Below are 17047 nucleotides of genomic sequence, written 5' to 3'. Positions count from 1 at the left end.
ACTTCTGGACCTTGCGTGTAGATCTTGGAGTTGTTGCTGCTATGTATGGCGGGAGCATGCATTGAAGATGTACCCGCATTCCAGTTATGCTATCACTTGTCCTTGGTAGCTTTAGATTCGAATTCTATTCATGTACATTCCAAACAGAAATTGTAATTATTTCAATTATTTTTTTTTAAATCTAAGTCTTAGTGGCTCATGGCTTGTACTACCAGTCCTTGAGTTGTTAGATAAAAGTTCAGTTATTTCATCATTTATTTCTCAGTAATCTCATTTGGAATATGTTGAGTATTAGTTCGCTTACCTAGCGGGTTGGGTTAGGTGCCATCAGGACTAGTGAATTTTGGGTCGTGACAGGTATACGTTGAATGTACTATTTTTCCTTTTTCATTTGATATCCTTATTACCCTTGGAAAACTAATAAAAATGACTTCGTTACTAGATGTATAATAGTTGAAAAGAAAAGGATATAAACAAAAACAATTGAAATTGCTTCAAGGAAATCAGGTGTTACTTCTATGATTTATCTTTACATGATTAACCTTTATCAGCTATTTCTAATAATCTCAACTACATTTGAGCATATGGCATAGTATGAATGTGATTATGTGCTATTACTAATGCATTGTGCACTTTACACATCAATCCAGGTAAAAGGAGATGGTCGCTTTGTACTAGAAATATGGCAGCAAGCTGCGACGCTCGGGACTATCATGTTAAGCGGTTGCTATTACCTCCCAGATCTGTTGCGTCAAGTAAGAGCTGAGCCTCAGCACTTTAGATGTTGTTAGAATGAAAAAAAGATAACTTTTATTAGAGTGATGACATATTTATGAGGCATTAATTAAACTTTGGATACATGATTCAACAATAGATGAACTATTTTTTCAATATTCAAGTATTAAAAGACTGCAAATAAGGATATTGTAACTTTTTTAAGGATGAAATACAAATACTTACAGCTTGTTTGGATGGTTATTACATATAGTTTCATAATGTATCGTATTGTATTGTATTGTACTGTAATGTATTGTTTGATGAATATAATGTTTGGATTAGATTATATCGTTTGACGTCGTTTCATGATATCATGCACCATCAATATGAAGAATAAACTTGCAATATTATAAACAAAAATTATGATACGGGGTAAAATTCTTATATGAAAATATAGGATAAATGATAAAATAAAATTACTTAGTTATAATGAAGGGTGAGATTGAGAGAAAAAGACAAGGTAACGACGCGACCACACCAAATCGGTCGTTACATAAAGTGACACATTTCGTCGTTACGTAACGACGAATTTAACGATACGATACAATAAAATTTAATTAACAATGAAAATAAATATCGTATTTAAAGTAACAATACTATACGATACAATAGGTAACAACCATCCAAACAAGTTGTTAAGTAACAAGAGCAATGCCTTATGAGATCTGCCAATTTATCATCCTTCTTGCAATCCCTTCTTTTGACAAAAATTTCCTATAAGTTATGGCTATTTCTCTGATTCAAAAAGAATCTGAGACTTCCTCACTAAGGATAGAGTTTTATTGTCTATCACTTCAAGTCTATTTGGACAAATGTTGGAGGTTAGTATTTGTAAATCTTTTCCATCTCTTGGAAGTAATTCTAAGTTGTCAATGTCCTTCTTGTAGTTTCCTGGTTAATAAATATAGTGTTGTAAGACAATTTTGTTTACCCGTAAAATAGTACGGTTGAATTTATACATGGTTTTTAGACAAGTGAACTAATTTGATCCTGAAAATAATAAAATAAGTTAAGAATTAAGCAATACTTAGCCTTAAAATGTAGACGAAACAACAGAGATGACAGTTCCGGGAACAAGATTTTCGGGCACAGGGATGATGAAATCAACAAGAAAGTAAAATTATATTAAGTTTTGTATAGAATGTGATGTAAATGTATATGATATGACATATAGTCACCTAAAGAAAGGGCACATGGAACCCGTGACGAGGAACGCCAAAGACCGAACACAGATATTCCGCTTGTCACCGGAAGAGATAACGTTCGTAGAAAGATGTTAAATGTCTTGCGCCTAGTAGAATATAATAAGGAATATTCTGTAGCATTAAGAGTAACGGCCCGTTACAGGGAATTTGGCATTTATGTCCACCGTTACATCTTCATCAATGACCCTCAAAATTGACATTAAAAGAGGGCACAATCCTAGGACCTCCTTCCCTAGACACAACTATAAATAGTGAGCTTAGTTATCATAGTAAAGAACACAAATTTTCTGACAAACTTACATTACATTCTATACAAAGCTTAATACAAATTTACTTTCTTGCTTTTTGATTTCATCATCGCTGTGCCCGAAAATCTTGTTCCCGGAACTGTCATCTATATTGTTTCGTCTACATTTTAAGGCTAAGTATTGCTTAATTCTTTATTTATTTTATTATTTTCAGGATTAAATTAGTTCACTTATCTAGAACCACACATAAATTCAATTGTTCTATTTTACAGGTAAATAGTTAGGCGCCCACCATGGGGTCTAGACAGTCGTGCAATTAAATTGATCCTTGCCTTTTTACTAACGTGCTTTGAGTATTTTTATCTTAGAAAAATTATAAGAAATGGCAGATAACACTGTTAACAACACGCATAACCCCGAGGTTCGAGGACAGCAACCTCACTTCGAGGACTCAATCAGTAACACATACAATGAGGAGAATGACGCCATACCGGTGCATGACAGGCAGTATCCTCGACATGTTCGGGAGACGACTCCCGATGATATTGATGAGGAGCATGTCGTCGACGCGGTAAAAGTATTGCAAGAGAAACATGCGTCATTATAGGCCATCTCACGTGGCATGACAAGATTATGATGGAGTTAAAGAAGGTGCTGTCGGGGGCTTCGCATAATGCAAACAGACGATATCAAATTCCTCTCGGTGTTCCCATAACCCAAACAACGCAGAGGATCGACATCAACACTCCCAGGGGTGAAGGTCTCCGACGGGGCTGGGGTGAGCGGATCTGGTCTCAATAACGAGAACGATCCTTTCAAAAATGAACTTTTACGGTTTATGAGGGAAGTAAACTCCCACATGGACCAAATCTCGGGCGCGCCACTAGTACTAAAAGGCCCAGACTCCAAGAAGTATACTTAAATTCCGTACAAGCTGAGCGTTGTACCAGAGTTAATCCCAAAGCGGTTTAAAATGCCTGAACTGCCAAAGTATGACGGAACATTAGACCCTCAAAAGTATATTACCACCTACACAACGACGGTAAAAGGAAATGATCTACCTCCTCACGAAATTTAATCTATGTTGTTAAAGAAATTTGGAGAAACTCTCACAAGTGGAGCTTTGACGTAGTGTTCGCTGTTACCCGAGTCTTCCATAGATTTCTTTGAAATGCTCGTCAATTTTTTCATCAAGGCCCATACCGGGGCCAAAAGAGTACAGGCCCGAAAGGCCTTCAGAATTGCGCAAGGAGAGTCCGAGTTATGAAGGTAGTTCGTTACCCAATTCCAGAAATAAAGAATGTTGCTCCAAGCTGTCCCGGATGAATGGGCAGCTAAAGCATTCACCAAAGGACTGAATCTAAGAAGTTCAGACGCTTCCCCAAAATTGAAGGAAAGCCTGCTTGAGTTTCAAGCAACATCTTGGGCGGACGTCCACAACCGGTATGAGTCAAAAATAAAGATCGAAGATGATCAGGTTGGTTTTCCATTATCGACCAAAGGACGAGAGAAGAATAGAGAAAAGTCAAAGGATGATTACGACACAAACAGAAGAACTTTGAGGGGCCAGTTTTTGCCCTACGAGCGGACTGAAGGCCGTAGCAGAAGCTTTCGAATAGTAGACAAGTTCACCATTGACAGAAGGATCGATCGCGGTCGGAACAACAGATCACTCAAAGAGGTCGGAACAACAGATCACTCAAAGAGAAAGAAACGTCGGGGTCACGTGATCTTTCTTACCCCAAGTTATCATAATACAACTTCAATGTCATTATAGTGTAATTGGTGTCAGCCATGAGAAACATCAAAGAGACACGATTCCCGAGACCAATGAGATCTGATCCCGGACATAGGGATCCTAACTTATGGTGTGAATACCATAGGACAAATGGCCATCGGACAGGGGACTGCCGACACATTTGGGAAGAAGTGGAAACACTGTTGACGAATGGTCGCCTCATAGAATTTTTAAGCGACCGAGCTAAGAACAATTATGGTCATAACAGAGACAACGCGGAATCATCAAATGCAGGAGAAGAACCCCTATGCCAAACAATTAATATTGTCTTTGGAGGAAACGAGATTAACGGATTCTCCTTCTTGGTAACAAAGAAGACGAAAGTGTCAATAACTCATAGTAAAAGGCTCCAGGAGGAGGATATCACTTTTACGGAAGAGGACGCATACAGATTGCTTCTACCACACAACGATGCACTGCTAATTTCTTTAAATTTGTTAGATTTTAAGATTAAACGTGTTATAGTGGATCCAGGGAGTTCGGCCAGTATCATACAATGGAGTGTATTGGAGCAAGCTAAACTCACCGGAAATATTATTCCGGCCACAAAGCACCTAGCCGGATTCAACCTCGCGAGTGTGACGACCCGGGGAGAGATTTTATTGCTCACGAATGCTGAAGGAGTAATGAAAACAACCCTTTTTCGATGTAGTAGATGATAATATGAGATATAATATCATCCTAGGAAGATATGGTTACATGAGATGAAAGCCATGCCCTCAACGTATCATCATTTGTTGAAGTTTCCAACACCCGAAGAAATCAAACAGATAAGGGGGGATCAGCCAGCAGCAAGAGAAATGAATGCAATTTCGGTCTCCAGTAGCAAAGGAAAGGAACACGTGGCGTAGCAATTACATGAACCGGCACCTACTACTGGACCGGAAGAAGTAAGCCTGGAGATAGAGGCGCCGAAACATTATCAGGTAATGAGATGTTTCCAAGTTCCAGAAGAGACAAATGCAACGACCGAACAAAAGAATTGGAGCAAGTTGCATTGTTCGAGGAATTCCTAGAAAGGAAATTCCACTTAGGGACGGGACTGCACCCGGAACTCAGGTTCGCTTTTATTGAATTTCTTAAATTCAATGTCGATTGTTTTGCATGGTCGCACGATGATATGACAGGTATCTCGACGGAGGTATCCGTGCACAAGTTAAGCTTGGATCCCAACATACCTCCGGTAAGACAAAAGAAGCGCCATATTGCCAAAGTCAGGAATAAATTCGTCAAAGTAGAGGTAACCCATCTACTTAATATCGGTTCAATCCGAGAGGTAAAATATCCGGACTGGCTAGCTAATGTAGTAGTATTTCCTACAATAAATTTTGCATGTGTGTAGATTATAAGGATCTTAATAAGGCATTCCCGAAAGACTCGTTCCCACTGCCAAATATCGATCAAGTGATTGATGCCACGACCGGGCACGAGTTAATAAGTTTTCTCGATGCTTATTTCGGGTACAACCAAATCAAAATGAACTCGGAAGATCCGGAAAATACTTCATTTATAACGAATTTCGGCACATATTGTTACAACGTGATGCCATTCGGGTTGAAAAATGCTGAAGCCACTAATCAACAACTCTTGAACAGGATATTTGAAAAATAAATAGGAAAGACTTTGGAAGTTTATATAGACGATATGCTCATTAATTCTTTAAATGCAGGTGACCACCTTAAATACCTGCAAGAAACTTTCGACATCCTGAGAATGCATAATATGAAACTTAATCCCGAGAAGTGCATGTTCGTGGTAAGTTCAGGTAAGTTTCTAGGATTTCTCATCACACAAAAGGGAATTGAGGTAAAACCCCAATAAACACAAGGCTATAGAAGCATCCCAGATCATTTGTCAAACGTAAAGGAAGTCCAAAGGCTTACGGGAAGATTGGCAGCTTTGAGCAGGTTCATTTCCCGGTCGTTAGAAAAATGTCATCACTTCTTCGCAATGCTCAAAAAGAAAAATAATCTCAAATGGACACCGAAGTGTCAGCATGAGTTGAGGGATTTGAAGAAGTACTTTTCAAGCCTTTCATTGCTTTCAAAACAAAAAAAAGGTGAAACGTTGCTAGTCTTCCTCGCGGTCTCGAAAGTTGCGGTATTTGCGATTTTGGTCCGAGAGGATAAAGGTGCGCAATCTCCCATTTATTATGTTATCAAAACTTTAACGGGAGCAGAAACTCGCTAACCATATTTGGAAAAACTGGCTTTAGCTCTCGTAGTTGCCGCTCGAAAACTGAGGCCCTACTTCCAAACCCGAGCTCTCGGGTAGATTGGACAAATGGGCCGTCAAAATGAGTGAGTTCGACATAGAATATAAACCAAGGACTGCAATTAAGTCACAATTCTTTGCTGACTTCATGGCCGATTTCAGTCCGGGACTGCTGCCTCTGGCAACCAAGGAGGCAGTAATGGTGTCGGAGTCAAAATCGGGGGTTTGGACCTTATACACGGACGGAGCTTCCAACGTGAAAGGGTCCGGGCTCGAAATAGTCTTAATCACGCCTTTGGGGGAAACCCTAAGGCAAGCCATCAGAATGATCCCTTTAACTAGCAATGAAGCAGAGTATGAAGCTTTGATTGCAGGGCTCGAATTGGCCCAAGAACTTGACTCTGAGATCATCGAAATCAAATATGACTCAAAGCTAGTGGTAAATCAGGTCTACAAGATCTTTGACAACAAAGAAAAACGTATGAAACAATACATGGTAAAGCTCTAGGCTCTGTTGGCACGATTTCGGTAATGGTCAATTACTCATATCCCGAGAGAGGATAACGCAGAAGCTGATGCATTGGCAAACTTAAGATCATCGACAGAAATAAAAGGATCAGAATCCGGGATGGTAGTACAACTAATGAACTCAGTCCTCGATACAGACAGTTATTATGAGGTATATTAGACTAGTTTGGTCTGGGACAGGAGAAATAAAATAATCGACTATCTCGAGCACGGGAAGTTGCCTGAAGACCCTAAAGCGTCCCGGGTGTTGCACACTAAAGCGAAGGACAATTATATAGAAGATCTTTCCAAGGCACGTTGGCCCAATACTTAGGGGCATCCGAAGCTAACTATGTCACGAGAGAGGTCGATGAAGGAATATGCGGCAACTGCTCGTGTGCAAGTTTCTTGGTGCTGAAGTTGGTACGGGCAAGATATTACTGGCCCCGCATGGAACATGATGCTAAAGACTTCGTAAGAAAATGTGATAAGTGCCAATGCTACGCACCACTAGTGCATCAACCAGCAGAACCTTTACATTCGATTCTATCTCCGTGGCCGTTCATGAAATGGGGAATGGACATTGTCGGACCACTGTCACCGGCTCCCGGGAAGGTAAGGTTTCTTTTAATTTTGACTCACTATTTTTCTAAGTAGGTGGAAGCAGGTCCTTATCAAAATATCGGGGAACGTGAAGTGGTCGATTTCTTGTGGGAAAACATAATTTGCAGGTTCGGAATGCCAAAAGACATTGCATGCGACAATGGGCCACAGTTTATCGGCGTAAAAATTACAAAGTTCCTCGAAGATTTGAAAATAAAGAGGATCACATCTTCACCCTATCATCCAAGTGCAAATGGTCAAGTGGGATCAACGAACAAGGTAATTATTCAAAATCTCAAGAAAAGGTTGGAAGCAACAAAAGGCAATTGGCCCGAAGAATTACCCGGAGTTCTATGGGCCTACCGAACAACGGCCAAGTCGAGCATAGGAGAAACTCATGCTTCCCTGGTGTATGGTGCAGAAGCTCTAATCCCGGTGGAAGTAGGTGGACCTACCTTAAAGTATTTCCAGGCAGATGAGGAATCAAAAACCGAAGCAATGTTAATCAACTTAGAACTGCTCGAGGGACGTAAGAACTTGGCACATGTAAGAATGGCAGCTCAAAAGCAGAGAATGGAGTGGTATTATAATCGAAGAACCAACTGCCGTTATTTCAAAATAGGAGATTTGGTACTAAGGAAAGTAACTCAGAATACCCACGAGCTTAATGCGGGAAAGCTGGGCCCAACGTGGGAAGGTCCCTACCGGATTTCAGTTGTCACCGGGAAAGGTTCATACGAGTTGGAGAACCAAAATGGAGACAAGTTGCCCGACAATTGGAACGTGGCGCACCTCAAGAGATATTATTGCTGATGAATAATATCCAATCCGAAAGTATGTGCTGCACTCTTTTTCCCTTCATTTTGTTTTTGTCCCAATTGGGTTTTTTTGGCAAGGTTTTTAAGGAGGCAGCGATAGAAAGCATACTACGAAGATAGCAGCAATAAGACCTTTGATAGTAAGGCAAGCAAGCAAGCTTCCACTCGAGGATGGTTAGATAATATTTGGCTCGATAGAAAATTCCCACTGGGAAGTTAAGTTTTCTACCAAACAAAGGCTACCCAGCCGTTCACGAGCATAAACCACTAGAGGATTGTTAGATAATCTTTCACTCGATAGCATATATTCCTGAGGGAAAGTAAGGTGTGCTACCGAGTTAAGGATTATCTAGCAATTCATTGGTGGAATCTTTGAAGGTACAAGACTTCTAGTGTTCCAATTCGCATTCTTCGCATTCGAACACTGGGGGGAATGATATGAGGATACGGCATCAATAACTGCCATGTCAACCGGGAAATGAAAATTCAAAAACATAAATATGTCATCGGGACTGGGGACTGCGCAACCAGCCCCGTAGAAACAAGTTGTACAAGATAGCCACCAGTAATGGCAATTTCTTTTTAGCATAGCAAATGCAGGTATTCTTTTGAAATAGAAGGAATTAAATGAAATGAAATCCTTTTGTCTTTATCTTGTTTCTGGTCTGAACGATGAGCTAACTTTTTCATTTGAAAGTTAAACAAGTACTTTAAATGCTAGTGCATAATAATAAACAGGAGACGTCCTCTTCAAGAGCACCGTAAACATAAGAGAACCCTCTCTTATAAAAACCCTCACGTTAAAGGGTTGGTTTCGAAAGAATTTATGCTCGGAATAAAAATGCCTTCGGGGAAAAATGCACCCGAAGATGTACATAAAAGGACGCAAAAAGTAAACTTGAGCAAATACTTATAGAAACCCTCACGTAAAAGGGATAATGCTCGAAAACAAAGTACTTCGAGAAAAAAGCATCTGATACTACACATAGCAAAGCACGAACAGAAAAACGTGCGTAGAATTCTTATGCAAATGCAAAGTTTAAAGACTTGCATGGATATTCAAACGAAAATAAGACTCAAACAATACTTGAGAAAAAATATGTCTTTATTTACAAGAACGTGCCAAAATGGCAAAAATACAAGAATAGATAAAAGAAAAGAAAAGCTAAACTACAGTATCTCTGGAACCAGGAGGAATAGAAGTGTCTGCGCCCCCAGGAGAAGTAGGTGGATCCACTGATGGCTCAACATTTTCCCCAGTTTGTTCTTCATCATTGTCACCTTCCGATTCCTCTTCAATTCCCGAAAACTCAGAACCGGAACCAGAAGAACCCGGAGCATCAAACTGCGTCGGGAGTCCATTTTTAGCAGCCAATTCAAGCTCTTGGGCCTTAGCAATTTCGGTATCAAAATCAATGATACCAGATTTGGCCTCTTCCAAGGTTTTTCTCCTCATGATATACATAGAGTAAGTTTTCTCAACAATGAGGAAAGCCGCTTGGTGCTTAAGTTCTTCTGTGAGTTGATCTACCTCGGCAGAAAGGCTTTCCAGGGCGGACCTAACAGATCTAAGGCTAACATCAAGGTCACAGACAATTGAGCTATAGAGCCTATTATGCGCAATAGTTTTCTTGTATTTCTCTTCCAACTGGACATGTTTCGCCCTCACAGCAGCAAGCTCTTCGATTTTGGAGTTCAAGGCTGCCTCTAAGTCAGTCACGTTTTCAGCAGTGGTAGCATCGCGCTCGGTTGCAGCAAGAACGGCGTCATGGACTTCAGCCCATTTGGCCTTGGCTTTATCAAATCTAACCCTCAGCGGGCCAATTTCTTAGCTAAGGGTTATCACCTCTTACTCGCTTTGCTGCAAACGAGCCTCCAATGCAACAACCTCAGCAGCTTTGGCTTCCAATTCCAAGAGGCGAGCGATACTTTGCTCCCGCTCTGCCAAAAGATGATCCCGAACGGAAGTAAGTTCTTCCTTATCACAAATCAACATCTAAAGGCCCTCGGAAGCAAGAAAATTGGCCTACAAAACAAGAAAAATGAAACTCAGAATATGTTCATATAAAAATAGAAGAAATAACAAAGGAAGAAAGGAGTGTACCGCTGCGGCATTGTGCATAGCATTATTCAACAGGCACTCTCCCTAGAGTGCCCTAACTTTTTCCCAGTTTTTCTCTTAAGCCAAAGGCTACAAATAATTAGCAAGCTCTACCGGCTGGGAAAGCATGTTGCACTCGGTAGACACCGAAAGGGTAACATTCCTCCTCTGATAGGGATCTTCAGAAGGAGCAGCATAATTCTGCCCTAAATTCCCATCAACTGGGGACTCGGGAGGAGGAGCATCTCCCTCGTGACTAGATGCGGCTGGTGGAGATGATGTAGCAATTGCTGGTGGAAGAGTGGATGAAGATGGAAATGATGTAGCAATTGCTGGTGTTGGTGAAGATGGAAATGAAGTTGATGGAGTTGAAGAGTAAGAAGAAGCTGCATCAAATGCAGTGCTAGTTGTTGGATGCTCGCCAACCAAAGACGGAAGGGACTCAGTACTTAGCCCTGCGATACCGAGCACATAAATTGGGGCCTAAAAACGGGAATTGACATTTTTCACTAAATCAAATTCCCCCCAAAGTGCCGAGGTATCATCCTCGGTTGGTGTAATTAATCCAATAGATTGAGCATTTTGTTGAGTTGATGATGAACGTTGCCTTCTGTGTAGAGAAGCCCCACCATCACTGGCTTCTCCATCATCATCAATCATCATGGGGTCAATGACCGGCCTGGGAGGAGGGCTACTGATCACAACTTCCGGAGATGACAGGGGCAGTAGTCTTCGCCCTGTTATACGTTTCCCCAGCCACAAAAGAACGCCTTCTTTTTGGTTGCTTGTTCTCCGGCCGGGAACTCCTTAATAAAACACATGTGCCTGAAGCAGGTCCGAAGACACCTGGTTGAGTAGGCGCCTCCTGAAACAGCCTTGCCTCATTAGCAGGATCAGCCAAAATGTCCTTTTCGGGGACAGCAACAGAGCCCGTGGGTAGACCAAATTTCATGAACAAGTGAGAAGGGTTCAACTAAGTTCTTCACATAAAAAAATAAGCAAGGTAAGTTTAAATTACCATGATTTTTGGCCTTCTACCCATTCTTAAAGGCCAGTACTTTCCACAAACGAGTTTCGGGCATCGTAACATCCAAGATCTTTTAGACCCACCGGTCTAAGCCTTCCACTATCGGTGGGACCCATCGAGTTGCTGAAACATGTGACGGGATAAAGAGTTAATAGGCCACAAAGGGATGTTTAGTAAAAGGAAATATTAATTAAAAATTTTACGAGTGCGGTTCCAAGAGACTGGAAAGTATATAGCCGTTGTCAGAATGACTTTATCGGTGGCAACTGCAACGAACCGTTCTGTCCACCCACGGTCGTTATCATCATCCATGTCGGTTAACAAAGCATGGTAGCCACGTTTGTAGAGGTTTATCATTCCCCTACGAAAAATCTTGGGAGAGTAGAGATTCGTCATATGAGCTTAGGTTAGCTCTTCTCCAGTCTCCTGGCACAAGCGTCGAAGGTAGGCAATCGTCCTCCACACAGAAGGACTTACTTGTGCCAAACATATTTGGTAGCAGAGGCAAAACTCTGCAATCACGTAATCTAGCTCTCCACTCAATGAAAACACACTCAAAGAAAAGGGATACATGTAAAAATATGTAAAGCCCTCCTTGGGAAGGGTCACTCACTCCGAGAGATCAGGAGCAATAATATCTAACCTATGGCAGCGACAATCTTCCTTCATATTAGGAATACTGGAAGGACGAATGGAAGAAGGTTACCTACTGACAGCCCATGTACGAGGGTTAGCAGTAGGGAGTTTTTCTTCAAAGTCTTTTGTGGTGTTAAGACTTCTGGGGATGATGAAACCCACTGTTGCAGGAGCCGAGTCTTCGGCTTTGTTCTTGTTCTTTGAAGAACTGGCGCGCTTTGAAGAACAAGCCATTGAATAGAATAAGGAAAGGGTTTTTTTATTTGAAGAGGGTTATAGTAAAGATGAAGAACGAAGATGAAAATCAAAAGCTTGGAAAATTATGAAGTATAAGGGAAAAGGATGATGCGTATAAGTAAAGTTTTGGCAGCTAAATTCATGGCCATGATTACCTCGTTAATCGGCAAAATTTGTGCTGAATCGTGAGATGACGCGTGTTCGGGGTATTAAATGCAGAGAGACGTGCGTCTAATTAACCTTCAGAAGCATACAAAGGGAATTATAGAAATTCCCCCCAAAAGGGTATTTCTACCAGCTTTCCGGTAACACAAAGTTACGTCACCGGAAAGTAGGGGGACTATCTGTATAGGGAAAAATATGATATGATATGTAGTCACCTAAAGAAAGTAAACGTGGAACCCATGACAAGGAAGGCCAAAGACCAAACACAGATATTTCGCTTGTCACCGAAAGAGATAACGTTCGTAGAAAGGTGTTAAATGCCTTGCGCCCAGTAGCATTTAATAAGGAATATTCTGTAGCATTAAGAGCAACGGCCCATTATAGGGAATTTGGCATTTATGTCCACCGTTACATCTTCATCAATGACTCTCATAATTGACATTAAAGGAGGGCATGATCCTAGGACCTCCTTCCCTGGACACAACTATAAATAGTGAGCTTAGTTATCATTGTAAAGGACACAAATTTTCTAGCAAACTTACATCACATTCTATACAACACATAATACAATTTTACTTTCTTGCTTTTTGATTTCATCATCGCTGTGTCTGAAAACCTTGTTCCCGGAACTGTTATCTCTGATGTTTTATCTACATTTTAAGGCTAAGTATTGCTTAATTCTTTACTTATTTTATTATTTTCAGGATCAAATTAGTTCACTTGTCTAAAAACTACATATAAATTCAATTGTACCATTTTAAGGGTAAACAGTAAGCTTTCCAGAAAATTCTTGTCCTTTGCATGATAACTAAGATCACTATTTATAGTTGTGTCTAGGGAATGAGGTCATAGGATCGTGCCCTCCTTTAATGTCAATTATGAGGGTCATTGATAAAGATGTAATGGTGGAAATAAATGCCAAATTCCCTCTAACGGGCCATTGCTCTTAATGCTGCCGAATATTCCTTATTAAATGCTACCAGGCGCAAGGCATTTAACACATTTCTACGAACGTTATTCCTTTCGGTGACAAGCGGAATATCTGTGTTCGGTCTTTGGCCTTTCTCGTCATGGGTTTCACGTGTCCTTCCTTTAGGTGACCACATATCATATCATATTTTTCCCTATATAGATAGTCCCCCTGCTTTCTGGTGATGTAACTTTGTGTTACCGGGAAGCTGGTAGAAACACTCTTTTGGCGGTAACTTCTATAATTCCCTCTGTAGGCTTCTGACGGTTGATTAGATGCACGTCTCCCCGCATTTAATACCCCGAACACGCGTCATCCCACGATTCAGCACAACGTTTGCCGATTAACGAGGTAACCATGGCCATAAATTTAGTCGCCAAAATCTTACTTATACGTATCATCCTTTTCCCTTATACTTTACAATTTTGCAAGCATTTGATTTGCATCTTTGTTCTTCATCTTTCTTATAACCCTCTTCAAACAAAAAACCCCTTCCTTGTTCTATTTTTATATGAACGTATTCTGAGTTTCATCTTTCTTGTTTTGTAGGCCAAGGCTACTGAGGCTATTGCGTTGGAGGCTCATTTGCAGCAAAGCGAACAAGAGGTCATAACCCTTAGCCAAGAAATTGGTCTGCTGAGGGGTTAGATTTGATGAATCCAAGGCCAAATGGGCTGAAGTCCATGATGCCATTCTTGATGCAACCGAGCGCGAGGCTGCCACTGCTGAAAAAGTGACTGACTTAGAAGCAGCCTTGAACTCCAAATTGAAGAACTTGCTGATGTGGGGGCGAAACATGCCCAGTTGGAAGAGAAGTACAAGAAAACTATCAAGCACAATAGGCTTTATAGTTGAACTGTCTGCGACATTGATGTTAGCCTCAGATCTATTAGGTCCGCCCGAGAAAGACTTTCTGCCGAGTTAGCCTAATTCAAAGAAGAACTTAAGCGTCGAGCGGCTTCCTTCATTATTGAAAAAACGTATGCTATGTATCGTATGAGGAGAAGAACCTTGGAAGAGGCCAAAGTTGGTATTATTATTTTTGATGCCGAAATTTCTAAGGCCCAAGAGCTTGGGTTGGCTGCTAAAAATGAACTCCCGGAGCAGTCTGACGCTCCTGGTTCTTCTGGTTCTGGTGTCGAGTTTTTGGGAACTGAAGAGGAATCGGAAGGTGACGATGTTGAAGACCAAACTGGGGAAAATGTCGAGCCATCGGTGGATCCACCTATTTCTCCCGGGGGCGCTAACACTTCTCTTCCTCCTGGTTCCGGAGATAATGCAGTTTAGCTTTTCTTTTCTTTTTCCCATTCTTGTACTTTTGCCGTTTTGGCACGTTCTTTTTAAATAAAGACATATTTTTGCTCAAGTATTGTTTGAGTCTTATTTTCATTTGAATATCCATGCAAGTCTTTAACCTTTGCATTTGCTTAAGAATTTTGCGCATGTTTTTCTGTTCGCACTTTGCTATGTGTAGTCTCGGATGCTTTTTCCTCGAAGCATTTTGGTTCCGAGTATTATCCCTTTTACGTGAGGGTTTCTATAAGTATTTGCGCAAGTTACCTTTTGCGTCCTTTCATGTACGTCTTCGGGTGCATTTTCCCCGAAGGTATTTTGATTCCGGATATAAATTAATCCGAAACCAACCCTTTAACGTGAGGGTTTTCATAAGAGAGGGCCCTCTTATGTTTACGGTGCTCTTGAATAGGACGTCTCTTATTCATTACAGTACTAGCATTTGAAGTACTTGTTTAACTTTTAAATGAAAAGGTTAGTTCATCGTTCAAACCAGAAACAAGATAAAAACAAAAGAATTTCATTTCATTTAATTCCTTCAATTTTCAAAAGTACACAAGCATTTGCTATGCTAAAAAGAAATTGCCATTACTTGTGGCTATCTTTTACTACTTGTTTCTACCCGATGACACATTTATGTTTCATGATTTTCCTTCCTCGATCGACGTGGAAGTTATTGATGTCGTATCCTCATATCATCCCCCCCCCCCCCCCCACAGTGTTCGAATGCGAAGAATGCAAATTGAAACACTGAAAGTCTTGTACCTTCAAAGATAATGTGTGTCTCCCACACAACCTCTCCTTCCTTTTACGCGAACGCGATCCCCTGCACGTGTTCTTGATGAACAAGCTCCTAAACCATCGCTATCGCATCCCTAACTTCGCGAACACAAAGAGTAAAAATCCATCAGTCCCTAATTACTCTACGTGATCGCTGCATAACCTTCGCAAACGTGATGAAGGAAACTAGAAACTCAGAAAACCAGCATTCTCAAAACATGAACAAATGGTCTGAATTCAATCCGAAACACACCCGGGGTGCCAGGGACCCCGTCCGAACATACCAACAAGTCCTAAAATATGATACGAACTTGCTCGAAGCCTCAAATCACATCAAACAATGCCAAAATTATGAATCACATATCGATTCAAGCCTAATAAACTTCCAACTTCTAAAACTAATATCGAAACATACCAAACCAACTCCAAATGACCTCAAATTTTGCACACAAGTCACAAATTATACAATAGACCTATTCCAACTTCTGGAACTGAAATTTGGACCCAATATCAATAAAGTCAACTCTCGGTCAAAATTCTCAATCTTCAAAACCTTCAACTTTTCAACTTTCACCAATTCAAGCCAAAATGACATATGGACCTCCAAATCAATATCCGGACTTACGTCTAAGTCCAAAATCACCGCACGAAGCTATATGGACCATCAAAACTTTATTATGGAGTCGTCTAAATAAAAGTAAACTCCGGTCAACTCTTTCAACTTAAGCTTCCAACTTTGGAACTAAGTGTCCCAATTCACTCCGAACCTCACCCGAAACCAAATCAACCGCCCCGGAAAGTCACATAACTACAATATAACATAGAGGAGGCAATAAATAGGGGAACAAGGCTAAAATACTCAAAATAACCGGTTGAATCGTTACATATGCCTATAAGACATTTGATACTTGTGATTGTATACATGCCATAACATCTGTTTGGTTATAAAAGTTTCTCATTAAGGTTAAAATAGGAACTTTAAAATAAACTATTTTTAAATAAATAAATATGTCATTCTTTTTAAATAGACTACTCTATAGTACGCATGTTGCATGTGTATCTTATGTTCATGAGTAAAAAAAATAAAAAATTACATAAATATTATTAACATATGTATCTTGAGTTATAAATAAAGGTTAAAGAAAATAGTGTAAATTCCTAAAATAATTAATGTTAATTTTATTTGTCTAACTCAATAATGGAAGAAACATGACTCCACTGAAATCCTCGTAACCTTAACTCAAACTATTTACTTATTATTATGTGAAGGAACATTTTATTTATTCCAAGAGAATGAATTAGAATTAGAATTGGAAACCAATTCATTCAATTTTGCAGTATTATTGTTCAAGTGGTTTTGTATTTAAAAGAATTCTATTAGTGCTACTTCAATCCTAAATTTTAATTAAATTCTTTAACATCTTTTCTTTTATCTCGACGGATATAAGATCATTGCAAAAATAATTTGTGACAAAGTAAAAAAGAATTTATACGAAAATTCCTAATGTAGATAAAGAGGATGACGACTTTTTAAGAAGGAACACGATAAGTTATGCTATTGTGGGTTTTGATGATTTGCTAAACTTTCTTCAAGAACCAGATAGGAACCAAAAGTGATCAATTCCTTTGGGCTTATTGCGATATGTTTCTTCATGTTTTGATGCATGG

The 17047-nt window shown here is 40.1% G+C and overlaps 1 protein-coding gene across 1 annotated transcript; it reads right to left on the bottom strand.

Annotated features, from left to right (window-relative positions):
* Positions 1-10361: 10361 nt before the first annotated feature.
* Positions 10362-11223, bottom strand: LOC138901556 (uncharacterized). Its single transcript, XM_070189328.1, has 2 exons — positions 10974-11223; positions 10362-10726 (listed from the first exon to the last, which is right to left on the bottom strand). The coding sequence occupies exons 1-2, from the start codon at positions 11221-11223 to the stop codon at positions 10362-10364; spliced, it is 615 nt and encodes a 204-aa protein (XP_070045429.1).
* Positions 11224-17047: the final 5824 nt, after the last annotated feature.

This window comes from Nicotiana tomentosiformis, chromosome 11 (genome assembly GCF_000390325.3).
Source record: "Nicotiana tomentosiformis chromosome 11, ASM39032v3, whole genome shotgun sequence".
Taxonomy (NCBI): Eukaryota; Viridiplantae; Streptophyta; class Magnoliopsida; order Solanales; family Solanaceae; genus Nicotiana; species Nicotiana tomentosiformis.
The sequence above is the reverse complement of the archived record's forward strand: the minus strand, read 5'-3'. Positions and strand labels throughout refer to the sequence as shown.